Below are 21569 nucleotides of genomic sequence, written 5' to 3' on the forward strand. Positions count from 1 at the left end.
TTCAATTATTTCCCTTTCCTAAATTTTTGTTGAAATAAAGAAACTTTATTACAACGGAAATGTCTTTATTTGACTTTTCATTATACAATAAATAATGTATAAATTTACAACAAATTTATATAAACAATTATAAATATGCTATTTAACATTTTCTATTAAAAAATACCCATTTTTTACATGAAATAGAGCGAGTTTTGTGGCTATTACAATGAAGGTACATTTATTAATTTACTTAATGATCAAATGCAGTGTTTAATACATTTTCATTGAGAAATAATTATAAAAAATTCTTAATCAAATACTTTTATTCACAATTACAATTACATGACACCTTTATTCAATTTCTGTATAAAAAGAACACTTTTATTATTTTCCCTACCACACAAATTATCAAATAGTCTACTTCATTATGTACTTCTAAATTGGAATTTTACGTATTAATGTTTTTTAATTTACTTACACAACTCTGTTTTGTCGGAATTTATCTGCAACAACTGTCTATTTATGTACAATTTTACACCAAGTAAACTACAATTACTTACTTAAATGATAGGTATAAAAAATTCTTAATCAAATACTTTTATTCACAATTACAATTACATGACACCTTTATTCAATTTCTGTATAAAAAGAACACTTTTATTATTTTCCCTACCACACAAATTATCAAATAGTCTACTTCATTATGTACTTCTAAATTGGAATTTTACGTATTAATGTTTTTTAATTTACTTACACAACTCTGTTTTGTCGGAATTTATCTGCAACAACTGTCTATTTATGTACAATTTTACACCAAGTAAACTACAATTACTTACTTAAATGATAGGTATATAAATAATTATTTTAACAATTAACTAATTTGTAAAGCTGCAAGGCATTCTTCAATATTTAGATTCTTATTTTTCACTGAAGTGTATTTTTTATTTATTTCTGTCATTGCCCATTCTGCTATTTTGCTGTTCTCTTTCTTTTTCTGAGCAGCACACTTTGAAGATACAGAAATGTTACTAGCTGACTAAAAATTAAAATTTACAAAAAATGTGTTATTAAACAAAATAAAAATTAAATATTTACCAGAAATAACCCATACAGGGCTCTGATATTATTAGAATTTAGCCGTAAGGCCTGACAGTAATAGGCCCTTGCTAATTCTAAATTGTCAAAACCACCTTGAGTATATCGAATGTCAGCATATCTTTGATGCAGTAAATGATTATGAGGATTGTGTAAAATTAGCTCTTCTAAACAAAATGCAGCTTTGTTAAAGTCTTGTTCTGATATGTATAACTCACTTAATTCCTGCCATGCCTCAGTATCTGCCATAAACCTGAATTACAATAAAGAACATATTTAAAAACTTTACAATGAAATGTTTCTATTTATATTTTTGAGCATCCTCTTAAAAAATTATGTTCTTCAATGTTTCAATAGCAACACAGCAGTTTCTCTGACAAAGATCAATTTAAAGTAACTCCTGAAACATTGAGTCATAATCCTATAAAATATTTTACTGTCAAACGCCTGAATATACCGACTTATTGAAAACTATCTGTTTAAAAACCATCGATTTGCATACACTTACACTTTTAAATATTCTGTTAATTCTTTTATAGCTTCAGTATTCTTTCGTTGTGCTTTCAAAATTGCAATTTTTCTCTTTCTGGACTCACTATTGGTATCATCTGATTTAATTATTAAATCAAGCACTCTCAAGGCATCATCGTATTGTTCTTGTGCTTCTAATCTCATAGCATATAGTTTCTTTACTCTTGTACTATTAGGGAACTGATATGATAACTGTTTAATGCAGAAGTCAACCACATCAATACGGTAACAATCCAATGCTGCTATGCACACTTGCTCTAGTATAGAATACTCTGAAAACAGCAAGTGATCAAAGTAAATGAAGGGTATTCAAACCTAACAAACTTATACGTACTATCGTTCCCTAATTTTGTTAAATTGTACTCCAAAACGGCCTTCCAAATATATATGACATCCTCGCTGTTTCTTTCGTTATTTTCTCTCCACTTTTGAAATAGTTCACAAGCCTCTGAAAATTACTTTTTAGCAAAGAATATACATATGTTAAACCCCTTACCTGCTACATTTAATATATTTATATCATACATGTCTCTTTACTTTTAAATGATTTTTAACAATATAATTACAATTTGCCAGTGACGTGACGTATTCTTGTATCTTATGTTAGAATATTACAACCCCACTTATAATTGGTTACCTCTAGTGTCATATAAGTCTTGTGTGTTTACCGTCTCTACTCGACCTATATTTAGACACAGCCACAATTAAATCCGTATATTGACTGTAGCTCTATAATACAGTATATCAATGGACGTTGATAACTTTCAGTATTATTTCATAGACATTGGCATAGAGAATGGACTTAGCAAGTGGTAATACCTTCATGAAATTAATGGTCTCTTTAGACTCTTTTTAAGGTCTGACAGACAACACTCACGAAGTGTGTGTATTTTTTTTTATTTGATACTTCCAGCAGTCTTGCAATGTTTTATGTGACGAACCTATGACAATAATAAATACGGATAATATGCATGCGCAAACAAGGGAATCAAAGCACAAACAGCAATGAATTACTGCGTATCAATTTTGGTAATATCAGTTGTTAAATACAAAACGTAAATAAAATCTTTGCTCATATATTCGTAATGTAATTTAGCGTCTATTAATTTTCTTTTGAAGAAAAACATTTGTCCGAGTGCTGGAAAAAATTCAATTTCTATTTATTCAAAAACAATTTGAGGTATCATAGTTTAATTGGTGCTAGTTGATTGCGCGAAATTTGTATTTCATGACTACGTATAATAAACGCAATTATATCATTATTTATTGCAAATAATGTTGTAATTTTTAAAATAGTTTCCAGTACTATTTAACTACTACATTTTCATCTCGTCTGCGCATGCGTAATTGACAGAGTGAATAAAAACAATTTAAATGTATTAAATTATTACTTAAAATAAACAAGTACATAACAAAACAAATCTAATGAACACCTAATTATACTAGGATCACATTCAGAAAAAGATGTAGAAATTATTAGTAAAGTTTAAGAATACGACGTATTTATAAACGTGCCTGATTTACACACTAGAAAATAATACTAATGGTAAAATGCTGAAAACCGTAATCAGAGTGACCTTCGTAGCGGGGAAATTGGGTTTCATAAAAATAATGAAAGTGGGTTATTAGTATTCTTAATGTTGGTAGTGCGTAGGTTGCTGTCATTCGTGTTCAACAAAAATTTTTATTTATAACAAAAATGTTAATTTTCTCATAGATTTAGTTAAAACATAGCTTGTAATTGTTTTCTCGTAACATTAAAATGATAAAATGGTAAGTACCCATTAAGATTTCTCTTTCCATGTCAATTACAACCTTTAGATACTCGTGAGAAATTATGATAAAAAAAGTGTAATAAGGAATATGTTTATTCTTTGTGACGGGCAATCATTGAAAAAAAAAAGTAATTATGTATTTCGTGCTCAACAATATACTGTGCTGATATCGTCTTTATTTCTTATTTTTAGAGTGTAATCATTGATTTTATCCTTCAACAGATCAATAACCAAATGGATACCCACACACCATATTCAAACTTACTAGGACATTTTATGATAGAAATTTGACATTTTTACGTAAATTAGATGCCACCCACAGCTAAAATGAGCAGCGGAAACATTGTATGTCCTGTGTGTACCTTGTTCCTGAGGCCAGGAATGACTTTGACTTCCCATTTAGGAAGTCATCCAAAACAAAAAGTCATTGAGGCTTTGGTACGAATATCATTAAATCAAAGTACAGGATGTAGAGACTTAGCTATTATTAATACCAATGAGAATGTACCAAACAACAACATTGTTGCCAATCATGAGAGCAATGGTACACAAACATTCTTAGATGAACCTGTTCAACAAAAACCTGATCCAACACAAAATTTTGGTGTTGTATCTGGGAATCATTCCTTTATTTATCAACAATTTATGAGTACGTCTAGTCAGCAATCAACGCAAACTGTTTTAAATGGCAACCCAATGGCTCCTCAGTACATTACTATCCCAACAGTATTTAGTCCTCAAATGGCACAATTGCCTCCAATGGCTCAAATGCCTCAAATGGTATGCTCCCCTTATGTGTATCAACAACAGCAAGTTATAATGTCGTCAGGACCTTCTATGCCTCCATTACTTCCTAAGCCTGTGCCTATTTCACAACACATGCATGTTCCTCCAATGCATCCACCTATACTACCACCAGCTATTGAAGCCCCTGCTAACTCCTATGATGAAAGAGATGGCTACATTTTAATTGATAATGATAAACCTAGTTGTAATGAAACCGTTGTAAGACCTTGTTCACGGTCTAGTATAAATAGTATCATTATGTCTCCAGTAACTAGTTGTCATGAAGATTACAGAAGTCAAGCTTCAATGTCTCCTGTTTATTCTCCAGACTCTCAAGTGGATACAACTAAAGATGAGTGTAATGTGGAAGATAATTGTAAAAAAGAAGATCCAGTTAAAAATGATGATGATGAGCCATTTCTGACTAATGAAACAGTTGATAACAATAATGGTGACTGCAGTCAAAAAAACTTAGAAAGGTTTGAAGAGGAACAAAAAGATGAAAAAGATGGGGATGCAAATGTTCCTTTGGAAGCAGTTGATTTGTTTGGGGGTGAAGCAATACAACCTGATGTTATCATCACTCAGAAAAGTAATTGCCCATCATCTGATTACTACAATAGGGAAGGGGCTCTCAACACATCTAATTGTGTAGAGATTAACAACTCTTACAATCTTGAAGATCCTGTATTTACGATATCGAATGCTTTTGGAGAAAATGAAGCAGGAAACGTAAGTAGCTTGGATAACATTAATCTTATTTTACCTCCCGACTTTACGAGCGGTCAGTTTATATCCCGTGTAGAAGATTTCGAAAATATTCATCAAGATGACAAGAGAATTATAATGAACATTGGATGTATGGATAATAATAATTCGGAAAGAATTATTGAGCATTTAGGCGAAGAAAGTATATCGCAGGCCAGTGAAAATGTCAGCATAAGAGCTGACGAGCACATGCCTGCTCGGGGTGAGCTTTCAGGCCCTGAGAGTAATGGAGCGGCCAGTGATACCGTTTGGGGTCGCCTTAACTATGAAGGAAACTCAAGAATATCGGCATCTTACGATACTTTACAAGAATCGTGGGACGCTTCTGACGGATCTTTTACAGATGTACCTCCTTTGCAAAGTAGAAATATTGCTGGTATAGATTGTAGACCTGATGAAAATGATGACTCACCAACCGTGATTAGTGTAATTGCACCACCCAAAAACTTCAAATGTTCTATATGCGGAGATGCTTTCGATTGTCTCAAAGAACGTCGCTTGCATCACAGATTGAAACACAAAGGAGAGAATGAGAGAAACGATAACAAGTCATCAAAAGAAGCCGTTGCAATCACTAACACAGTTAATGTAGTAGGAGCTAAAATAGGCACAAAGAAAACAAAGAAGCTTATTATTAAATCAAAGCCTACAACTACTGAAAATAATTTCGATAATGTTTTTACCAACAAAATTAGAAGCCAACAGCAACAGGATGAAGAAGAGTATAAAGAAGAATCAGATGTGTTGCAGTCTCCTCCAATCAAAGAAGAAGACGTGAAACTTATTAAAACAGAACTTGTCAGCTGCCATCTTTGTGATAGAACTTTTCCATCAATTAAACTGCTAAAGAGCCACAGTTCCCTAGAGCATAATTTAAATATGAACGTCGAATCAAAACGACAATGTGCTGTATGCGAAGAAAACTTTCAGACTGAGTCAGAATTTCATAAACACCTCATGATCCACCCTTTAGAGTGTCGAATATGTGGCAAGTGTTTTTACCGAAAGCAAAATATGCAACTCCACATGAAACGGCATTTAGGAATACGTCCTTACAAGTGTGACATATGCGGTAAATCGTTCTTGACGAAACAAAAATGTAGCGAACATAGGAATATTCATACAGGAGAAACGCCAGTAAGGTGCCGTTTATGCAACGAGACTTTCAAAAGGCATTCAAATCTTATCCAGCATCGTAACAAGCACCATTTTAACGTACCAACCAGAGTGAAAAGAGATTACATTTGTTTTTGTGGCGAAGTTGTTCACTCGAAAAAAAAACTAGCGTGGCACAAAGAAATCCACGAGATGAAACCTAAAGCCTGTTTGTATTGTTCAGAAAAGTTCGTGCATTCGGCTAGTTTAACACGGCACATGCGCCGTGCGCACAACCAACACTTTGTACCTGAAAAGGACCGCAGTTCTGAGAACGTAGAATGTCCCATTTGTAAAAAGATCTACCTCCGTTCATCTCTTGATGCCCATATTCGTAGTCACAGTGGTCAAAAGTCGTTTACGTGTCCTGTTTGCAACAAAGACTTCACTACGAAGTGGAATTTAAAACTACACAAGTGGACGCACGCGGCTCGATCTTCGAAACCATTCAAGTGCGATCAATGCAGAGGGGCCTTTATTCGGGAGTCAGAATACGTGGCACATATGAATTCTCACAAGAGCGTCCGGCCATATACTTGCAATCATTGCGGTGCACAGTTTATAAGGAAATATAATTGTCAGCGTCATGTGAAAGAACATTTATTAGGGAAATCATTTTCGTGTAACATTTGCGGCAAAACGTTTCATAGGTCGTATTATTTGAAAGATCATATGCGGGTACATAATGGCACCAGGCCATACGCTTGTCACGTATGTGGAAAAACATCGACCACTAAATCGAATCACAACAAACATATTCGTATACATCATGCAAGAGAACCTGTTAGCACCGAAAACTAATATACTGCAACGCGTATTAATTTTCCCTTAATTACAAGGCGTTTTATAACGGGCCATCCTGTGTATGATAAACAGTTTTTGATGCAATAATTTAGCAGAAAAACTCAGGTTCAAATTCTCATCATATTAATTTGATGTATGTTATTAACCTATTTATGATATATGATTTCTAATTGTATTTTCTAGATAGTTAGTATTCATTGCCGTTAATTACATATATTATTGCATCGAAAAACTGCCCCTCTATTAAGATTTCAAATCTTTCCAACACTAATTGGATAGTTATTTGGAATATCGCGTTTAGTAAAAAAGAAAATTTTAAAAATATGTGCAAGAGCTTTTCTGATTTTTTAAAACCAAAAATTTTATCCAACAATTATTGTTGTTCATTTATGGACAATTTATACTTTGTTGTTAAATTTTCTACAGCATGTTAATATACTTTGGGTTTTACCGAAATATATACTTATTTTTTTTATAAGTATCCTTTACATTAGAAATTTTACTTTTAGATGTAAGTTGCTAGCGAAGTTCAGGAGAATATTTTTATTACATCATTATTAAGTGTTTAAACCACTTTAGTGAAAATGTTTTATTAAGTGAGGATAAGACTGTTCAGCCGAATGTGTAGATTCCGAGTTTTATATAATTTTTAACTTATAGATTTACAATAATTTGGGCAAGATAAATATGTAACTTAAGGAATTATTAGGTTTATTTCAATGTCATCCTTTTCATTTATAGAAATATAATTAATGTACATAATGGTTTATACGATTCAGTTATAAATATAAAGTAATTCCGTTTTTTTTTTAATGGGAATAAATATCATTTTAACAGATTTAAATTAAGTAGTAGATCCCGAAGTCTGTAAAAAAAATTAAGTTCAATTTGTCTCGTCTGTAAAATAATAAAACGAGTGTGCAATTGTTTTTTATTCAGAATGTACAACCTCGATGTAATAAACATTTTATTACAATAGCGTTTTTATGATATTCATATTTTTGCTATACTCGGATTCTGAGAAATTTCCTTCTTCAAGAATTTTGGTTAGTATTTTGCTATCATATGTAATTAAATCTTTAAAGAATTTTACACTCAGTTCCTTAAAGAGAAAGGTTTATTTAAAAAAAGAATTAATATTTCATTTTCAATTCTTACCTGTAAAGGTAGTGGTTGCTTATCACTTAAATACGGCAAAACACTGAAAATTATTTTTTCGGTATCTTTGTCAATCATTTCTAGATCAACAACAATTCTGGCAAGATTTTCAAGTAGAGTAAGCTGAAGTTTGTACGCTTGTGTGTAACGATAAGGAGATCCCTTATCTTTTAAATAACTTTCCTTGCTCAGTTTATCCAAAAGTGTTAAAATATTTGGAAATGCTTCTCTAGAAAAGTTTTAAGAATAATATCTCGTACTTTAATAATTATTCAAAATTACTTCACTGTCCTAGATCTTACAAACCACTTTGAAAGACGTGCAAGTGTTATAAGTAATTGGAAACTGTAATTAACTATTACTAGTTCTTTATCACTAAAACGATTAACTAAAGGAGACCATATCTGATGGACCATAGGAAGTAATTCGTCTTCCCAGTCTCTGATAATTTCTAAGCCATTTTTTAAAATTTCCAAAGCAAAAAGTTTTGTATTTTTATTTTTTGCTGGTAGAAAGTGCAGACATCTTTTTAATAATAAGACAGTCAATTTAACATATGTTGGAGGTTCAGGTTTCTTATATTCGTCTTCTGGAGTATCTAGAAATAAAAAGTTCCCTGTTTTAATTTAAACTTAAAAACATTCAAAGTTTAATAAAATTACCTCCATCTTCAAGAAGTTCCTTTTTAGATTTTGCCATGTCATCCTTAAACATATCTTCCGCTGATTTTTCCATAATATCATCGCTAAAATTCGTAATATCTTCTAAACCAGTCACTTTAAAATCTTCGATTTGCTCTTTAGTTTCAATTTTAGATTTAATAGGAATTAATACAGGTTTAATATCAAGCCATTTCATTAAACATTCAGTAAACGTTTTAAAAATATACAAATAGTGTTCCGCCTTTTGCTCTTGAAAATATTTATCAAATGTTTGAATTAATATCTGGAAAAAATGCATCGTTAGTTTGCTTAAATGTAAAATTATTATATTTCTTACTCCTTCAATAATATCAGAAATTGACGGAAGTACATCTATATTACTGTGCTGCATAACAACACATAAAACATTTAGAGCATTTTCGTCATTTCCTACTTTTTGAAATTTCCTTGTTATATGGTAAGAAAAATAATCGTTATTTGCGTTAACTAGGTCTGTTATAGTATTATAACCGCAGGCTGTTGCAATTTTCTTTAAACTTTCCAAACCTACTCTTCTCACTAAAGGTTGAGGAGAACCTAAAAGCAATTAAATTGTACCCATACTTATAGATTTTCAATTTTCAAATTAGTGTACAAAATTAACATAAAAGCATTAACATTAAATTGTTTATGTTAATCATATTTCAAACGGTTGTCTGCATAGATTTGTATCTTCTGAACTTTTTTTTTTTTAAATTTTGTAATTACCTGCTCTTTCTAAAATTGGATACATAATTTTCAGAAGAAATTGTTGAATATTAGGTCCTAAACTTGAGGCTATTTTACCAAATCCTTCAGCTAACAAACAAACTTGTAAAATATTATTTTGCACTTCTCCCAACGAATGCTTATTTCCATCACTATCAATGGTGTGTAATGGAAGATCCCAATATTCAGGATCCAAATATGTTGTTATCACATTTTCAAATATTTCTACTCTTGTTTTGTCCTTTATACCTAAACATAATTTAAATAATTATAAAAGCTATCGTATTATGCATAATTTTTTGTAAAATCACCAAAAAGGACTTCATTTAAAAGATAAATTGCTTCTTTAATTTCTTCATTATTTTGAATTATTGTTATCAGTGAATCGCTTACAATATCTAAAACATCTTCATTTGCTAGTAACGAGCATACTTCTGTCAGTTTTGAAGCAATCTTTTCATTTTGTATGTATTTAAATTTCTTAAAGTTTGGCAAAAAGTGAGTACTGCTCGTTTCATCAGCAAAGGCTATAATTACAATAACTGTTTAATCTACTAGGTATATCAATTAGAGCCATTATACCATCCAGTATGAAATCTTCTAATTGTGTTATCTCATTTGTTTCCATTTTTGTAATATTAATTAGTGCTAAAAGTAATCGCTGTAAATGAGCTTGAGAGTAAAGAATGTGAACTAATTTATTTTTATTAAAAAGTCGAAGATATCCAATTAACATATTAAGGGCACTCAACTGTTGTTGTTCCTCTAAAATTATGAATTAATTAAATTTGTTTTTTAGTAAAAACTTAATATGATATATTGCCTTTTACCTAAACTGTTGAATATTCTGGGCAAGTCCGTGGTCATCTCATAGAATTTTTCTTCCAAATTTTCTTCTATCTTCCTATAGGAATTAGAATTAAAATTTCTTGATAAAATTTCTAGTGCTTCTTTAGCAGTTTCTGATACATTTTTGTATTCATCTTCAGATAGTGCAATCAAAATTTCAGTAATATAACACATACTTAGAGTCATTGTACTGAAAAATGAAATTAATTAAGATACTTTTCAGTAATATCTCATTCTTAATATATCATACTTGCTGCAATACTGCACAAATCCTTTACAGATATTTGATAATTCTTCTCTAACTCGCGGGTGAGAATGATGTGTTAGCTTTCTTAATACTTTAACAATTAATTGCAATTTTGAATCAGTTTCCTTGAAAAATTTTTCATCTCGTTTCATACTTTGTAAATAGTCATTAACTTCTTTCTCATTAGTCCATTTCTTTTTTGGTAACTGTTGGTCATTATTGGTACAATTAAATTTATTATTAATGTTAAGTTGAAGATTGATTTGAACCTTTTCTTCTGGATTATTAGGATCTTTCATTATCAATGTTACTAATCTACCAAATGCTTTAACAGATTCCTGAATATTTCAAAAATAAATTTTACTCTTAAATTATTTCATTATTTGAATGTTACCACAACAACTGCATGACCAAATTTTTCATCTTCAAGAGCAATGTCTTTTAAACCACTTGCTATTCCAGGAAGAAAAAATATAAAAACATCAGCTACTTGTGCCTGTAAAACAACGTCTTCTTGGCTTATATCACAATCTTCTATTCTTGCCAAAGTCATAAGACATTTAATAGCAGAAATCCTTAAAAAAGTTTGTTTTGTAATTATACACAAAAATATATTTTTAACTTGAAATACCTCAACTTTCTTAAGTGTTCTGTTTTTGCTATTTCGACTATAACATAAATAATTTGACACAACTTGGGTGCATGTACTTTTGTATACAGATTTGTGATAACGTCCCATGTTAAGCACCTTGTTAGGGCAGTAATGCAGTTCACAAGAAGCAATTTATATTCTTCATGTACAAGGGCAACTGCAACAACAAACAATCACAATATTAATAACGGTAAACATAACAAAAATATTTTTAAAATTTACCACAATTTTTTACTTTTGGATCATATATTTCATTTAAAAGGTATCCATAAATGTTTAAAAATATCTCTATTTTTTCAATTTGAATTTTTCCAAACAGAGTTGTTAATGTTTCAACTACAGAAGCATTTACATCTTGTTTTATACTAAAAAGGAACATCATTTAACCTATCACTGTAATTATATAAATACAAACTTTTGTTTATTTTCAGCTGCTTTTTTAAATATAGGATAAAAACTGCAAATTATTATGTGATGGACATTTTGTAAAAGTTTTCCTTGTATTTGCCCTAACAAGTAATTTAGCTCCATTATTTTTTCCACATTTTCTGGTGTTTTTATAATATCCTCTGAGATATGTTTAACTTTGATAAGTTTTGTAATTTCTTTGCAATCCATTTTTCAATTCAAATTCGCGCCATATATTTTTCATCTCTTTCTACAGTATAGTTGATGTTGATTTGTTTTTGTTTACATTTTAAACTAACCACAATGCTAGGCAACTAAAAAAGTGGAACAAGGTGTGTTAATGAAAATTGCCGAGCACATGTGCTACATTTTGTTTTTAATTTTAATCACTTGGTATTGGTAAAACTAAGAAGTTAAATATTATTCGTCATTTGTAGGTACTTATTAAATTTATAGGTTAAATTTCAACTTACATGTAAGTACAATAATGCCTAATTAAAGCTAAACCAACAATGGTTTAATTTTCAACTTGTGTTTATGTCACTGTTAATTAATATTTGAAATTCTCGGTGGAATAGTGGGATTGTTTTAAAAAACGTACCTAACATTCTTAATTTATAAAACATCTGGTTTTGTAAATTCTGCGTGAAGTTAGCAGCAGTTATAAAGTAAAACATAGAGCTAAAAACATTAAAAACGCTTAAATGTATGTAGAATATGGTGTTGCCAACATAAAAAATAAATTATTTAAAAATTGTTTTAAAGTTTTTCGAGTTGAATCTACATAATTTCTTTATTTACAGAAGATAAAGCACAAAATTTCCGGAATGACTTTGGAAGCAGAGAAATTATTTTAATGTAAGAAAGTGAAAAGATAGCAAGAATGGTCACAATTTTAAGTATGGATAACAAGAAGAAAATGTTGGCGAAAATTCTTGGAAAGGATTAATGGGTAAGTCCTGTTGATCTATAACTTTCTCTTAAACTTTATTCTGCTTTGAAATGTTTGTTTGAATTGCCGTTTTTTCGTTTATTTTATATATTTATCAAATAATGCCCATATTTCTGTTATAAGCGTTAAAATTAGATTGAATTAATCTTTCGAATTTATTTTATTTTAACTTGAATTTTTCATACAGTACTTATGAATTTGATTATAACGGTATATATTACATATATTTAAGTGCATAACTTTTCATTTTGCCCATTTTTTTTTTATTGAAACCAATTTGATTACAATTGATGATTTATTAAAAATGATGAATAACTCGAATACAAATATTCTCTCTCCATTATCAATAAAGAAATTTGGAAAATTTGATCCAACAATTTCAAAATTTTAGTAGTAAATATTTAAATTTATGCACACTAATGATAAGATGACCAATCAACAATTTTAATAAACTGCAGAATGGCCAAATATTAAAGATAAAGTGTTACCTATGTGAATCATAATGCATAGTGAAGATGAAAGTGGCATTTTAAAAACAACACGTGTATTTCTATTTGTCACAATATTGTGAAAATATTGTTTAAATAAACTTAATTATAAATGAGATAGGTAAACAGGTAAACATATCGTAAATTATGTATCCATGTTTAAAATCACGTCCGCTTTTTTATAATCAAATATTCAAAATTAAGAAAACAACCTGTTTGAAACTTAAAGACTAAAAAAGGATAATGGGTATAACTGTCCAGTAATCATAAACAATTACACAAATTTAAAAATATTCAAGTCATTTAATACTGAAAAAGATTTGAAATTGTGTAAGTATATTTTTCTTGACATAATTATTTATTTTCACCAATAATTTATATGGTGTTAGTATTACACAAAAGTAATCATTAACAATTTGCGGTAGCGCAAATAGTTTAAAAGGGTGGCCATAACAATGTGAGAATGTACAAAAGGTTGCATAACATAATTCAATGGATGATTTATCGTTGAAATTGAAAAACGTTGATTTAGAGCTTTTATATTAAAAAACTGCCGTTTTAATGATTATTTTTTTATGTTCTTTCAGAAATATATCTTAATTAAGCAAGCTTGATTTGCACTTGACTTATTTGTTTTATTTATTTATTTATTTTTGGTACTTCAGATATTTGTAGGTACTGATAAAAATGGTAAACAATTATTTGCAAAAAAAAAGATAAAATACCTATATCATGAATTGTTAATGGCATTGTCGTTACTACTTGCTCTTAACACGATACTCGATTTAATTTTGTGTGTGTCTATGAAGTTAATTTTCCAATTAATTTTGTTCCTCAGTCAAAGTCACATACAACATTGTTACTCTTGATAATTATTAAAAGAAAGAAATGTAAAGATGTTTGGCTCGTCCAGTAATCATTGTTTTTGTTCTGTTAACATTTATTATCATCATGGGATGATATTTTTTAATTGTTTTGTTATATAATAACATACACTTCGGGTTAAAAGTTCTATAATTAACGTAATTAAGCAAAAGCCAATTTAAACAATCAAGAGACGTAACGACTTTTGGCGTTTATTTAAATTGAATTCAGAAATTACCCACATATCCTAAATGATTTTTAGCAGGTAGCTCTATCATATAAGTATCTAGACAAAGCTGTTTATTAAACAATTTCTTAAAGTGGTACTTACTTTTTTTATTGCTTTTGACTAAAAACATTGTTTAAAAATAGTAATTTAGCTATTTAGGGATTAAAATTGTAAATGATTTCATTTTTCCTTGAATATGGTTTAAAAAAATACCAAAGGGGCAAATTACGACTGTGTGTCGCAACTTTTCAACTTGAAAAAACGAAAATTAAGAGTCTAGTGACTAAGCTATTCTTGCGGTTCTCAAATGAGCTTCCAAAATTAATAGAAGGTAATTAGTGTAGTGCACCTAATAGTTTTTCAAAAAAGTTTTCTAATAATACAGAATATTGACAAACTTCCTCAAACAACGTATTGAATTACAAATACCGCGAACAGTTACCTAAGCATTTACTATTCGACGTACCGCCGCCTGTGTAAAAGACGCGTCTCACCTCGTGGATGAGTGTATCATTTCAACAGCTCGTCTGGCTTTATCGTTACGTTTCTTTCTTGTTGACAAACTGAAATTTTTTTTACTATTATCATTTATCACTTACCTAGACTAAGTAATTAAATAAGACGTCCGATAAGATAAGAACGAGGAGAAGTTATAAAGGTTAGCAAAATATGTGAACAAGCCAATAAAATTACATATCAGAAAACGGTTTGCACACTTAAGGGGAAGGGATGGGTGCCATCGACTGGGGCCAGAGTACAAAGGATACGATATAAAAGACAGCGATCCGTTATCAAAGTTTACTCCGTTGACCAGTCGTCTCTTTAGTCCATAGTAACGTCTTAAGTTTGAAAATCAAAATACTGTTCAATTGGCAAAATGCCCGAATTTTCAACCGAGAACGGTGTACGCACGTGGCCGAGCAGTGAAAGTGTCAATGTCGCCGGTAGCAGTGGTTGTAGTGGCAGTGGTAGTAGTAATGGGGGTTCGGCTGTTCATAGCCCTTGCTCCCCCATGTGCCTTTCTCCCATTTCCACGTCTCCGACAAACACCCTGAAAAAAAGAAGAATACGCCGCGTTACTTCGACGGGCCAGATCATCACCGAACCCTTTGAAATCCATTCGGACCACCGAGAGTTGTCAAGAAGCAGAAGTCAATCTCCAATACCTCTGCTACCTGAAGAAGATTCTATATCCGTTCTAGCGGGCATCATAGGATGGTACCCGTGCTTCCTGTTGAGAATCATAAAATCCGTGATTGTTGGAATCGTTCCTTTGGCTTGGAGACAGATTCTGTGTGCCATTCCGATGTTGTATATTTCCGTTTGGATCTGGTTTTTCTGGCAAATCGTTCAGTTCCCGATTACGATTATAAAATTCTTTTTGTCTCTAATTCTCACCTCTCCTAGAGAAAAATTTAGAAAAAAGAGAACCGTTCTTATCAGCGGAGGAAGCACGATTCAAGCGTTGCATCTTGCCAGAAACTTCTACTCAGCCGGTGCCAGAGTCGTGGTATGTGAAGTGGAAGGTCTCTTTGCTTTGGCACGCTTCTCAACCGCCGTTACCAAGTTTTATACGGTTCCTAAACCAACTAGCGACCAGCAGCAGCATTACGTGAGAGCTCTATGTGAAATTGTGGAGAAAGAGGAAGCATCTTATTATATTCCGGTAAGTTCTACCACGTCTGCATATTACGATGCTGTAGCAAAACCTCATCTGGAACTCTTGGGTTGTTCGTGTTTTTGTCCCGGAATAAAAGAAGTCTGGGCACTCGATGACATCCTGGAGGTGTTGAAACGTTGCGAAAAACTAAACATTCCTACTCCTCTATATCATGAAATCCAATCTAAGGAGGAAGTGATTAAATTATACGAAAGAGGTGATTTACTGGATGGCAAATATATTATGTCAACAGTAGGTCCTAGCGGATTAAGAGAGAGAAACAAGATGGTGTTACCTGTGTCGAGAAACGAATTGAAATTACCGTTTGAGATCAGCAAAGTAAAACCCTGGGTTGTGGTCCAGGACGTCGAAGGAGAGCACTTTTTGACTTGCACAACCGTTAAGGACAGCCAGGTGGTAGCCAACGTGACTTGCCGCTACGATAAAGAAAGTAACGGATTGATACCTATCGAAAGTAAAGAAATCGCCCAATGGCTGAATATTTTCTTTTCCAAAATCCACCTGCTGCGACCAATCACCGGGCATATCTCTTTTAAGTTCGTTAAAACGAAAAATAACAATTCAATCTTACCCCTGAGCAGTCGTGTCGGGGTGTCGTTGCCTTACATATGTTACACAAGCGTACATCCCAGATTGCTCTGGAAACCTTGCAAACACTTCAGTCGACAAAATTCGGGACCGCTGGTTTGCGACAGTGGCAGATACTGCATGCCTGATGCCTTCATGAGTACGCTACGGAATCCGAGTGTGGAAGCTGTAACAAATTTGATCGGTACGGTATTGGACAAACGGGAAGCACTCTTCGCGATCTGGGATCCATTACCCTATTGCGCCTACTATCATATGCAGCTTCCTTTTAAAAATGTAATCGGTTTCGTACAAAGGCAACAGGACAGGTTTCCACAACCTGTGGCGGCACCGATTTCTTAATTATTAAAAAAAAAAGAACATATTCAAAGGAGAGAGGTTCGGCTGAATATATTAAAGGGTTGAAGAGAAAGTGTGAGTGTAATTGAGAGAGAGAGAGAGAGAGAGAGAGAGAGAGAAAGAAAGAGGGAAAAATAAGAAAGAGAAAACCGAAAGATTTGTTTCTTTTTTTTTAATTTCTTCTGTAACAATTGTTTTTATTTATTTGAATGTAATCTAGAGTTATCGTTGCATTGATGCACTTTTGTTCGAATTCATCCGACCGATGAAGTTCTTATCAATGAACACAATGATACATATTTATTTATAATTATAATGTTATTGTTGCATTTGAAAAATAATAATTACGCATATATGTAACTTGGCGGATAATGGTAGGAAAGAATGAATTTCTCGTTGTTGGTATCGGATGCGCTTTATCAAGATGTACAAATTATGTATCTTTTTGTAACTTAAGCTGTACATATTATTAACTAAGGTTCATTATTATTAGATCATGAATATATCTTACTATATTCGCGTGTCTAGTAATTTTAGTATGTTATATTAACTTCTAGGATGTATCGTTTATAATTTACACTTTTATAAAAATATAATAAGTTGTTATAATTACTAGATATTTTATTAATAAAACAACACAGAAGATAAAAAGTTTTATTTTTTCTACGCAATTTTCTCTAATGTATCTTTTTTTTAACTTTTATACACTCATGGAAGGAATTTTCGTAAACACTGATTTCAGTTATCAAATGAATTGCTAAATTCCATAATTAAAACGAGAATTAACATTGTTTACATTATGCTTTAAAACAATCGCCTTAAATTAAGATAAATTATAGAAAGTGACTTAAGTAATTAATTAGTAAGGAAATTTTGCGGAGTTTGATATTGATTGTATGTTTATGCATATATATTTTTTATGTTCACATCACTTTTTACGGATTTGTTAGTTTTCTCGTGAGCATAAACAAAGCAATGAGGTGCTCCGATGAATTAAAAGACAATTGACACGTGCATTTGTTTATTCCTATTTCATTTTAAGGGGTTTGATTTTGATTGTGTGTTTATGCATATACAGTGTCTCTACTTAAGTTAGCAGCATTTGGGAAACTTTTTTATTATTTATCTTACTTTTTAATTATTTATAAAAAATCCTGCATCATGATTCTGAATCACATAGTGACATCATGAGACTTAATAATTTGTCAGGCATATACAAATTTTAGCACAAAATATGATACTTGTGTAACACTAAAGTACATTTACTTTTGAAAATAGTAGAAATCCTTATAAAGAAAAGTTGTTAAGAATTAAAAAGTAGTTACAAATATGCAACTATGTCTACCGATTGCCAAAATTACGATTTTGTATATTTCTTCATGCTATGGGTGAATATTTATGCATGTACAAACAATAATGCAATTCTGATCAAAGATGCTGTCTAAACGACGTGTGTGTCAGTCTTCTACTGAACGTCAAAAATTAACTTAAAATAAAAAAAATCAATAATGCTGGCGACTTTGAGTTTGGAAGAAAAAATTGAAACAATTTTATGGGTGCACATTTAAAATTTTTAACTCAAGTAGACACTCAAATATACTCAAACAAAACAATGAGGTGCTCCAATGAAGAAAAAGGCAACACGTGCATTTGTTTATTCCTATTTCCTCTGTGAGAAAACAAGTTTAATGTTCTTAATTTTACGGTTGTTTTGACTACCTCGATATACAGCACATCATCATTATTACATTATCGCAATACACTTAACCCAATTTGTGTCATTGCCACAGTTTAGGATAATTAGTTTTCAAATTAGACAAAGTAACGTTATGTTTTTTATCAAAATAACACAATAACCTCTCGGAATCTCGTATGTGTATTAGAACGCTAACTATTGATTGGTTGATATATGACAATCCTGTGTATAACAACATTTAAATGAAGTAATTTCAATATATCAGTAGGTTACTCATACTTGGTACGTTTGCTTTTCGGTTGAAGAAGTTTCTATTTTGGTTATTTAGTAATTTATTCGCAGTAAAAGTGTTTCAAATGCAGATGTAGCCAGTTCAAAGTTGTCTTTTCAAATTTTGTTACTGAGTGACCATATCATGGGAGAAACTCGTCCACAAAGTGAAAAATGATAAAATTATTCTTGATATTTTCCCTGCACCTAATCTTGATTTTATTGGATAGCATTTATAAATATTCTCATTTTATTGTTATTTCCTTTTCCGATAATATATATATACCAGCCCTGCTGCTTCGCTCGCGTTGATGCTCTAAATACGTGTCGAAGATCATCGATTTTTTATTCCTCGGGAACAGTATTTTTGCCGGATAAAATGTACCGTATGTCCTTTTCTGCACCACTGACATTGTGTACACAAAATTTCATGATGATCGGTTGAGTAGTTGAAGTGTGAAAAGGTAATAAACAAACAAACCTACTCAGATTCGCATTTATAATATTATGATTATTTATCATCACCATAAGTCCTAAGACTGGTTGGACACGTACCTCCACTCTTTCCTATCCTGAGCTAAACTTCGTATTTCCCTAAAACTAGAAAAAGAAAAAACTTTTGGGTGTTTCATTCCCACCAGCCAGTAATGCTGGTGGGCGGACAGTCCCTTCAGACTATGCCGGTAGGTAGGGTGGAAGGCCCTCTTCAATCTGCTTTCAGGAATCGTGGGAATGGGTGGGTGGTGGTTCGGGTGAGAAAGATGAGACGGACGAAATGAAGACAGAAGAGAGTGAAAGATTATCTGTGGAATATTACTACCTCAGCATTTGCCTAAGTGATCCAAGGAAACCACAGAAAAACTTGGACCAAGGCAGACGGAACCGGAATCGAACCGGCGTCCTCCCGAATGCTAAGCAATGGTCTAGACCTCTAGGCCATGCCGCTCGGTCTAAAACTAGAACAACCCACATCCTTAACTATTTGCGAACAGTAATCTAATCTAGGTCTACCTTTACCCCTCCTAACTCCCATTTCTGCCTTTAATATGTCTCTGACTAGACCTTCATATCTGAGAAGGTGTCCTACCAACCTATCTCGCCTAGTTTTTATTGACTTTCATAGAGTCCTCTGTTCTCCTCTTCTTTTTAATACCTCTTCATTTCTAACCTTTTCTACCCACGTTATCCTCATCATTCGCCTATAACACCACATTTCGAATGCTTTTCTTTTCCGCCGCGCCCACTGTCCATATTTCGCACCCCTACCAGCGCTCCAAGGCATACATCTTTAACAATCATTTTCGAATTTCTAAATTAATCGCGAGCATATAAGTGACTTATTTTTATTGAAGGCGACTCGATCCTGCGCTATCCTCTGCTTTATATCCCTACTACTCCTTCCGTCCTGACTTATCTGACTTCCTAGATAACTAAAATCAGCCACTTCTGATTATTTATATATATATATTTATAGAAAAGTGTTACAGGAAGGTGTTGATGATAAAGTAGATAGAAAAGGTTAGACACGAGGAAGTATTAGAAAGAGACATAGCCGAGATAGGTTAGAAGAACATCTTCTCAGTCATGAAGGGCCTCTTAGAAATATATCAGATTATAGCTCATATAGCAGAAACAAGGAATTAAGAAGGGCAGATGTAGATTAGCTTACTGTTCGCACATAAAGATGTTGCTCTACTTTGTGAAGATTGGCTCAAGATAAGAAGAAATAGAGGTTTTTGTCGTATCAGTCTTTGGGCTGAGACCTTATGATGATGATCATTTCTTGTTTTATTTATATTGTGTTGTTGCACTTAATGTTCATATATACTACTAAAAGATAATGAACCAATAGCACATACCGAACCATTGAAACAGAACTTGAAAAAGCTCCACAACAGGAAGCGAAACGGTCGTATAAGTATTACAGGCCCTGACTTCGTTTTATGTATGTAATGTATTCTATAAAAGTTTGCTTTCCCAATTAAATTTCCATAAGGTACTAGAGAGTATCATATTTTATTGAAAAAGAAATTAAATTAAAATATTATTTGTTTGTAATATAAAAATTAGTAATTCTTATTGTTTTTATTTTCTAGCAGAATGTAAGACACTATTACCATAACGTAACGATAACTTTTATTACGAACGCGGTAAAAAGTTATCGCATTTTATCTGATTAATTTATTTTTGCTTTGTTTACCACACTTGAGAAATACATATCATAGTATGCTAAAATTATCAAAATCATCCGAAATTATTGTTACATATGTAAAGATCATTGTCCTTTCAAGGATTTACTACTTCCATATCACGAAAAGGCACTGCGCAACAAAATATGTTATAGAGATAACGAAGAGATCTAATGTTGTTTTCCATTCAAAAATTAATTCATAACAACAAAATGTACTTCGAATATTACGTACACATGTAAAAGGCATGTGACAAACGATTTGCAGTAATTTAATTGATTATTACGTGTTTTTTGGTCGCTTTAAATTTTGTATTAATAATATTCTTGTTTTATGAACTTCTTATTAGCGAAATGAAACTCGTAACGAAAAAATACTTATAAAGTTTCAAGTTTTAAATAATAATCATCATCATCATCATAAGGTCTTCAGCTCGAAAACTATATATAGGGTTGTTCGGAAAGTCATTTCGTTTTTTTTTTGTGGAAATGAAAGACAGTTTTCGCATAATAAACAAATACTTTATTAAATTATATATTGACCGTTCTGGTCCAACACCTTTTGCCATCTTTCTGGTAGTAGCATAATTCCACGCTCATAAAATTTTTGGTCTTTGCTGGCAAAAAACTGATCGAGGAGGTTTTTGACCTCCTC

At 31.8% G+C, this 21569-nt stretch overlaps 6 protein-coding genes across 8 annotated transcripts in view; 4 read left to right on the top strand and 2 right to left on the bottom strand.

The window, feature by feature from the left end:
• The window catches only part of LOC108737228 (semaphorin-2A-like), a 542905-nt gene extending 539778 nt beyond the window's left edge, over positions 1-3127 (top strand). The window contains exon 9 of the mRNA XM_025973300.1: positions 3108-3127. Within this exon, the coding sequence (XP_025829085.1) occupies positions 3108-3127 (20 nt within the window). The remainder of the gene's footprint in view (positions 1-3107) is intronic.
• On the bottom strand, positions 564-2236 carry LOC108737213 (ER membrane protein complex subunit 2-like). Its single transcript, XM_018469937.1, has 5 exons — positions 2105-2236; positions 1943-2056; positions 1586-1880; positions 1078-1330; positions 564-1018 (listed from the first exon to the last, which is right to left on the bottom strand). The coding sequence occupies exons 1-5, from the start codon at positions 2133-2135 to the stop codon at positions 854-856; spliced, it is 858 nt and encodes a 285-aa protein (XP_018325439.1). The 5' UTR covers positions 2136-2236; the 3' UTR covers positions 564-853.
• Positions 3128-3232: 105 nt separating the features above from the next.
• On the top strand, positions 3233-7770 carry LOC108737219. 2 transcript variants are annotated; one of them, XM_018469944.2, is made up of 2 exons: positions 3233-3381; positions 3576-7770. In XM_018469944.2, exon 2 carries the CDS (start codon positions 3693-3695, stop codon positions 6891-6893), a length of 3201 nt encoding a protein of 1066 aa, XP_018325446.1. In that variant the 5' UTR covers positions 3233-3381; positions 3576-3692; the 3' UTR covers positions 6894-7770. The 2 variants fall into 2 exon arrangements, with proteins under 2 accessions (XP_018325446.1, XP_018325445.1); XM_018469943.2 differs by having other exon boundaries at positions 3606-7770.
• Positions 7771-7810: 40 nt separating this feature from the next.
• LOC108737220 (TELO2-interacting protein 1 homolog) lies at positions 7811-11847 on the bottom strand. The gene is made up of 14 exons (XM_025973292.1): positions 11627-11847; positions 11434-11576; positions 11191-11368; positions 10954-11134; positions 10563-10897; positions 10294-10502; positions 10046-10228; positions 9775-9990; positions 9464-9712; positions 9054-9292; positions 8717-8999; positions 8337-8652; positions 8055-8283; positions 7811-7998 (listed from the first exon to the last, which is right to left on the bottom strand). Exons 1-14 carry the CDS (start codon positions 11827-11829, stop codon positions 7867-7869), a joined length of 3096 nt encoding a protein of 1031 aa, XP_025829077.1. The 5' UTR covers positions 11830-11847; the 3' UTR covers positions 7811-7866.
• A 59-nt stretch (positions 11848-11906) lies between these two features.
• Positions 11907-21569, top strand: part of LOC108737210 (rootletin) — an 84729-nt gene continuing 75066 nt past the window's right edge. For both annotated transcript variants that reach the window (XM_025973290.1, XM_025973291.1), the window contains exons 1-3: positions 11907-11951; positions 12057-12094; positions 12423-12571. The gene's annotated coding sequence lies outside the window, so the exon portion shown is untranslated. The remainder of the gene's footprint in view (positions 11952-12056; positions 12095-12422; positions 12572-21569) is intronic.
• On the top strand, positions 14828-16895 carry LOC108737221. Its single transcript, XM_018469946.1, has one exon. The coding sequence runs from the start codon at positions 15030-15032 to the stop codon at positions 16761-16763; it is 1734 nt and encodes a 577-aa protein (XP_018325448.1). The 5' UTR covers positions 14828-15029; the 3' UTR covers positions 16764-16895.

This window comes from Agrilus planipennis, unplaced genomic scaffold (genome assembly GCF_000699045.2).
Source record: "Agrilus planipennis isolate EAB-ADULT unplaced genomic scaffold, Apla_2.0 scaffold81, whole genome shotgun sequence".
Lineage (NCBI taxonomy): Eukaryota > Metazoa > Arthropoda > Insecta > Coleoptera > Buprestidae > Agrilus > Agrilus planipennis.

Excerpts from the sequence above, each read along its gene's own strand:
- LOC108737213 (XM_018469937.1), bottom strand. The coding sequence starts at position 2,135 with ATGTATGATATAAATATATTAAATGTAGCAG. Across the intron at positions 2,057-2,104 it reads AAATATATTAAATGTAGCAG|AGGCTTGTGAACTATTTCAA; the intron begins GTAAGGGGTTTA and ends AGTAATTTTCAG. Across the intron at positions 1,019-1,077 it reads CCCTGTATGGGTTATTTCTG|TCAGCTAGTAACATTTCTGT; the intron begins GTAAATATTTAA and ends TTTAATTTTTAG.
- LOC108737219 (XM_018469944.2), top strand. The coding sequence starts at position 3,693 with ATGCCACCCACAGCTAAAATGAGCAGCGGAAACATTGTATGTCCTGTG.
- LOC108737220 (XM_025973292.1), bottom strand. The coding sequence starts at position 11,829 with ATGGATTGCAAAGAAATTACAAAACTTATCAAAGTTAAACATATCTCA. Across the intron at positions 11,577-11,626 it reads GCAGCTGAAAATAAACAAAA|TATAAAACAAGATGTAAATG; the intron begins GTTTGTATTTAT and ends GTTCCTTTTTAG. Across the intron at positions 9,713-9,774 it reads TTTAAATGAAGTCCTTTTTG|GTATAAAGGACAAAACAAGA; the intron begins GTGATTTTACAA and ends AATTATGTTTAG.
- LOC108737221 (XM_018469946.1), top strand. The coding sequence starts at position 15,030 with ATGCCCGAATTTTCAACCGAGAACGGTGTACGCACGTGGCCGAGCAGT.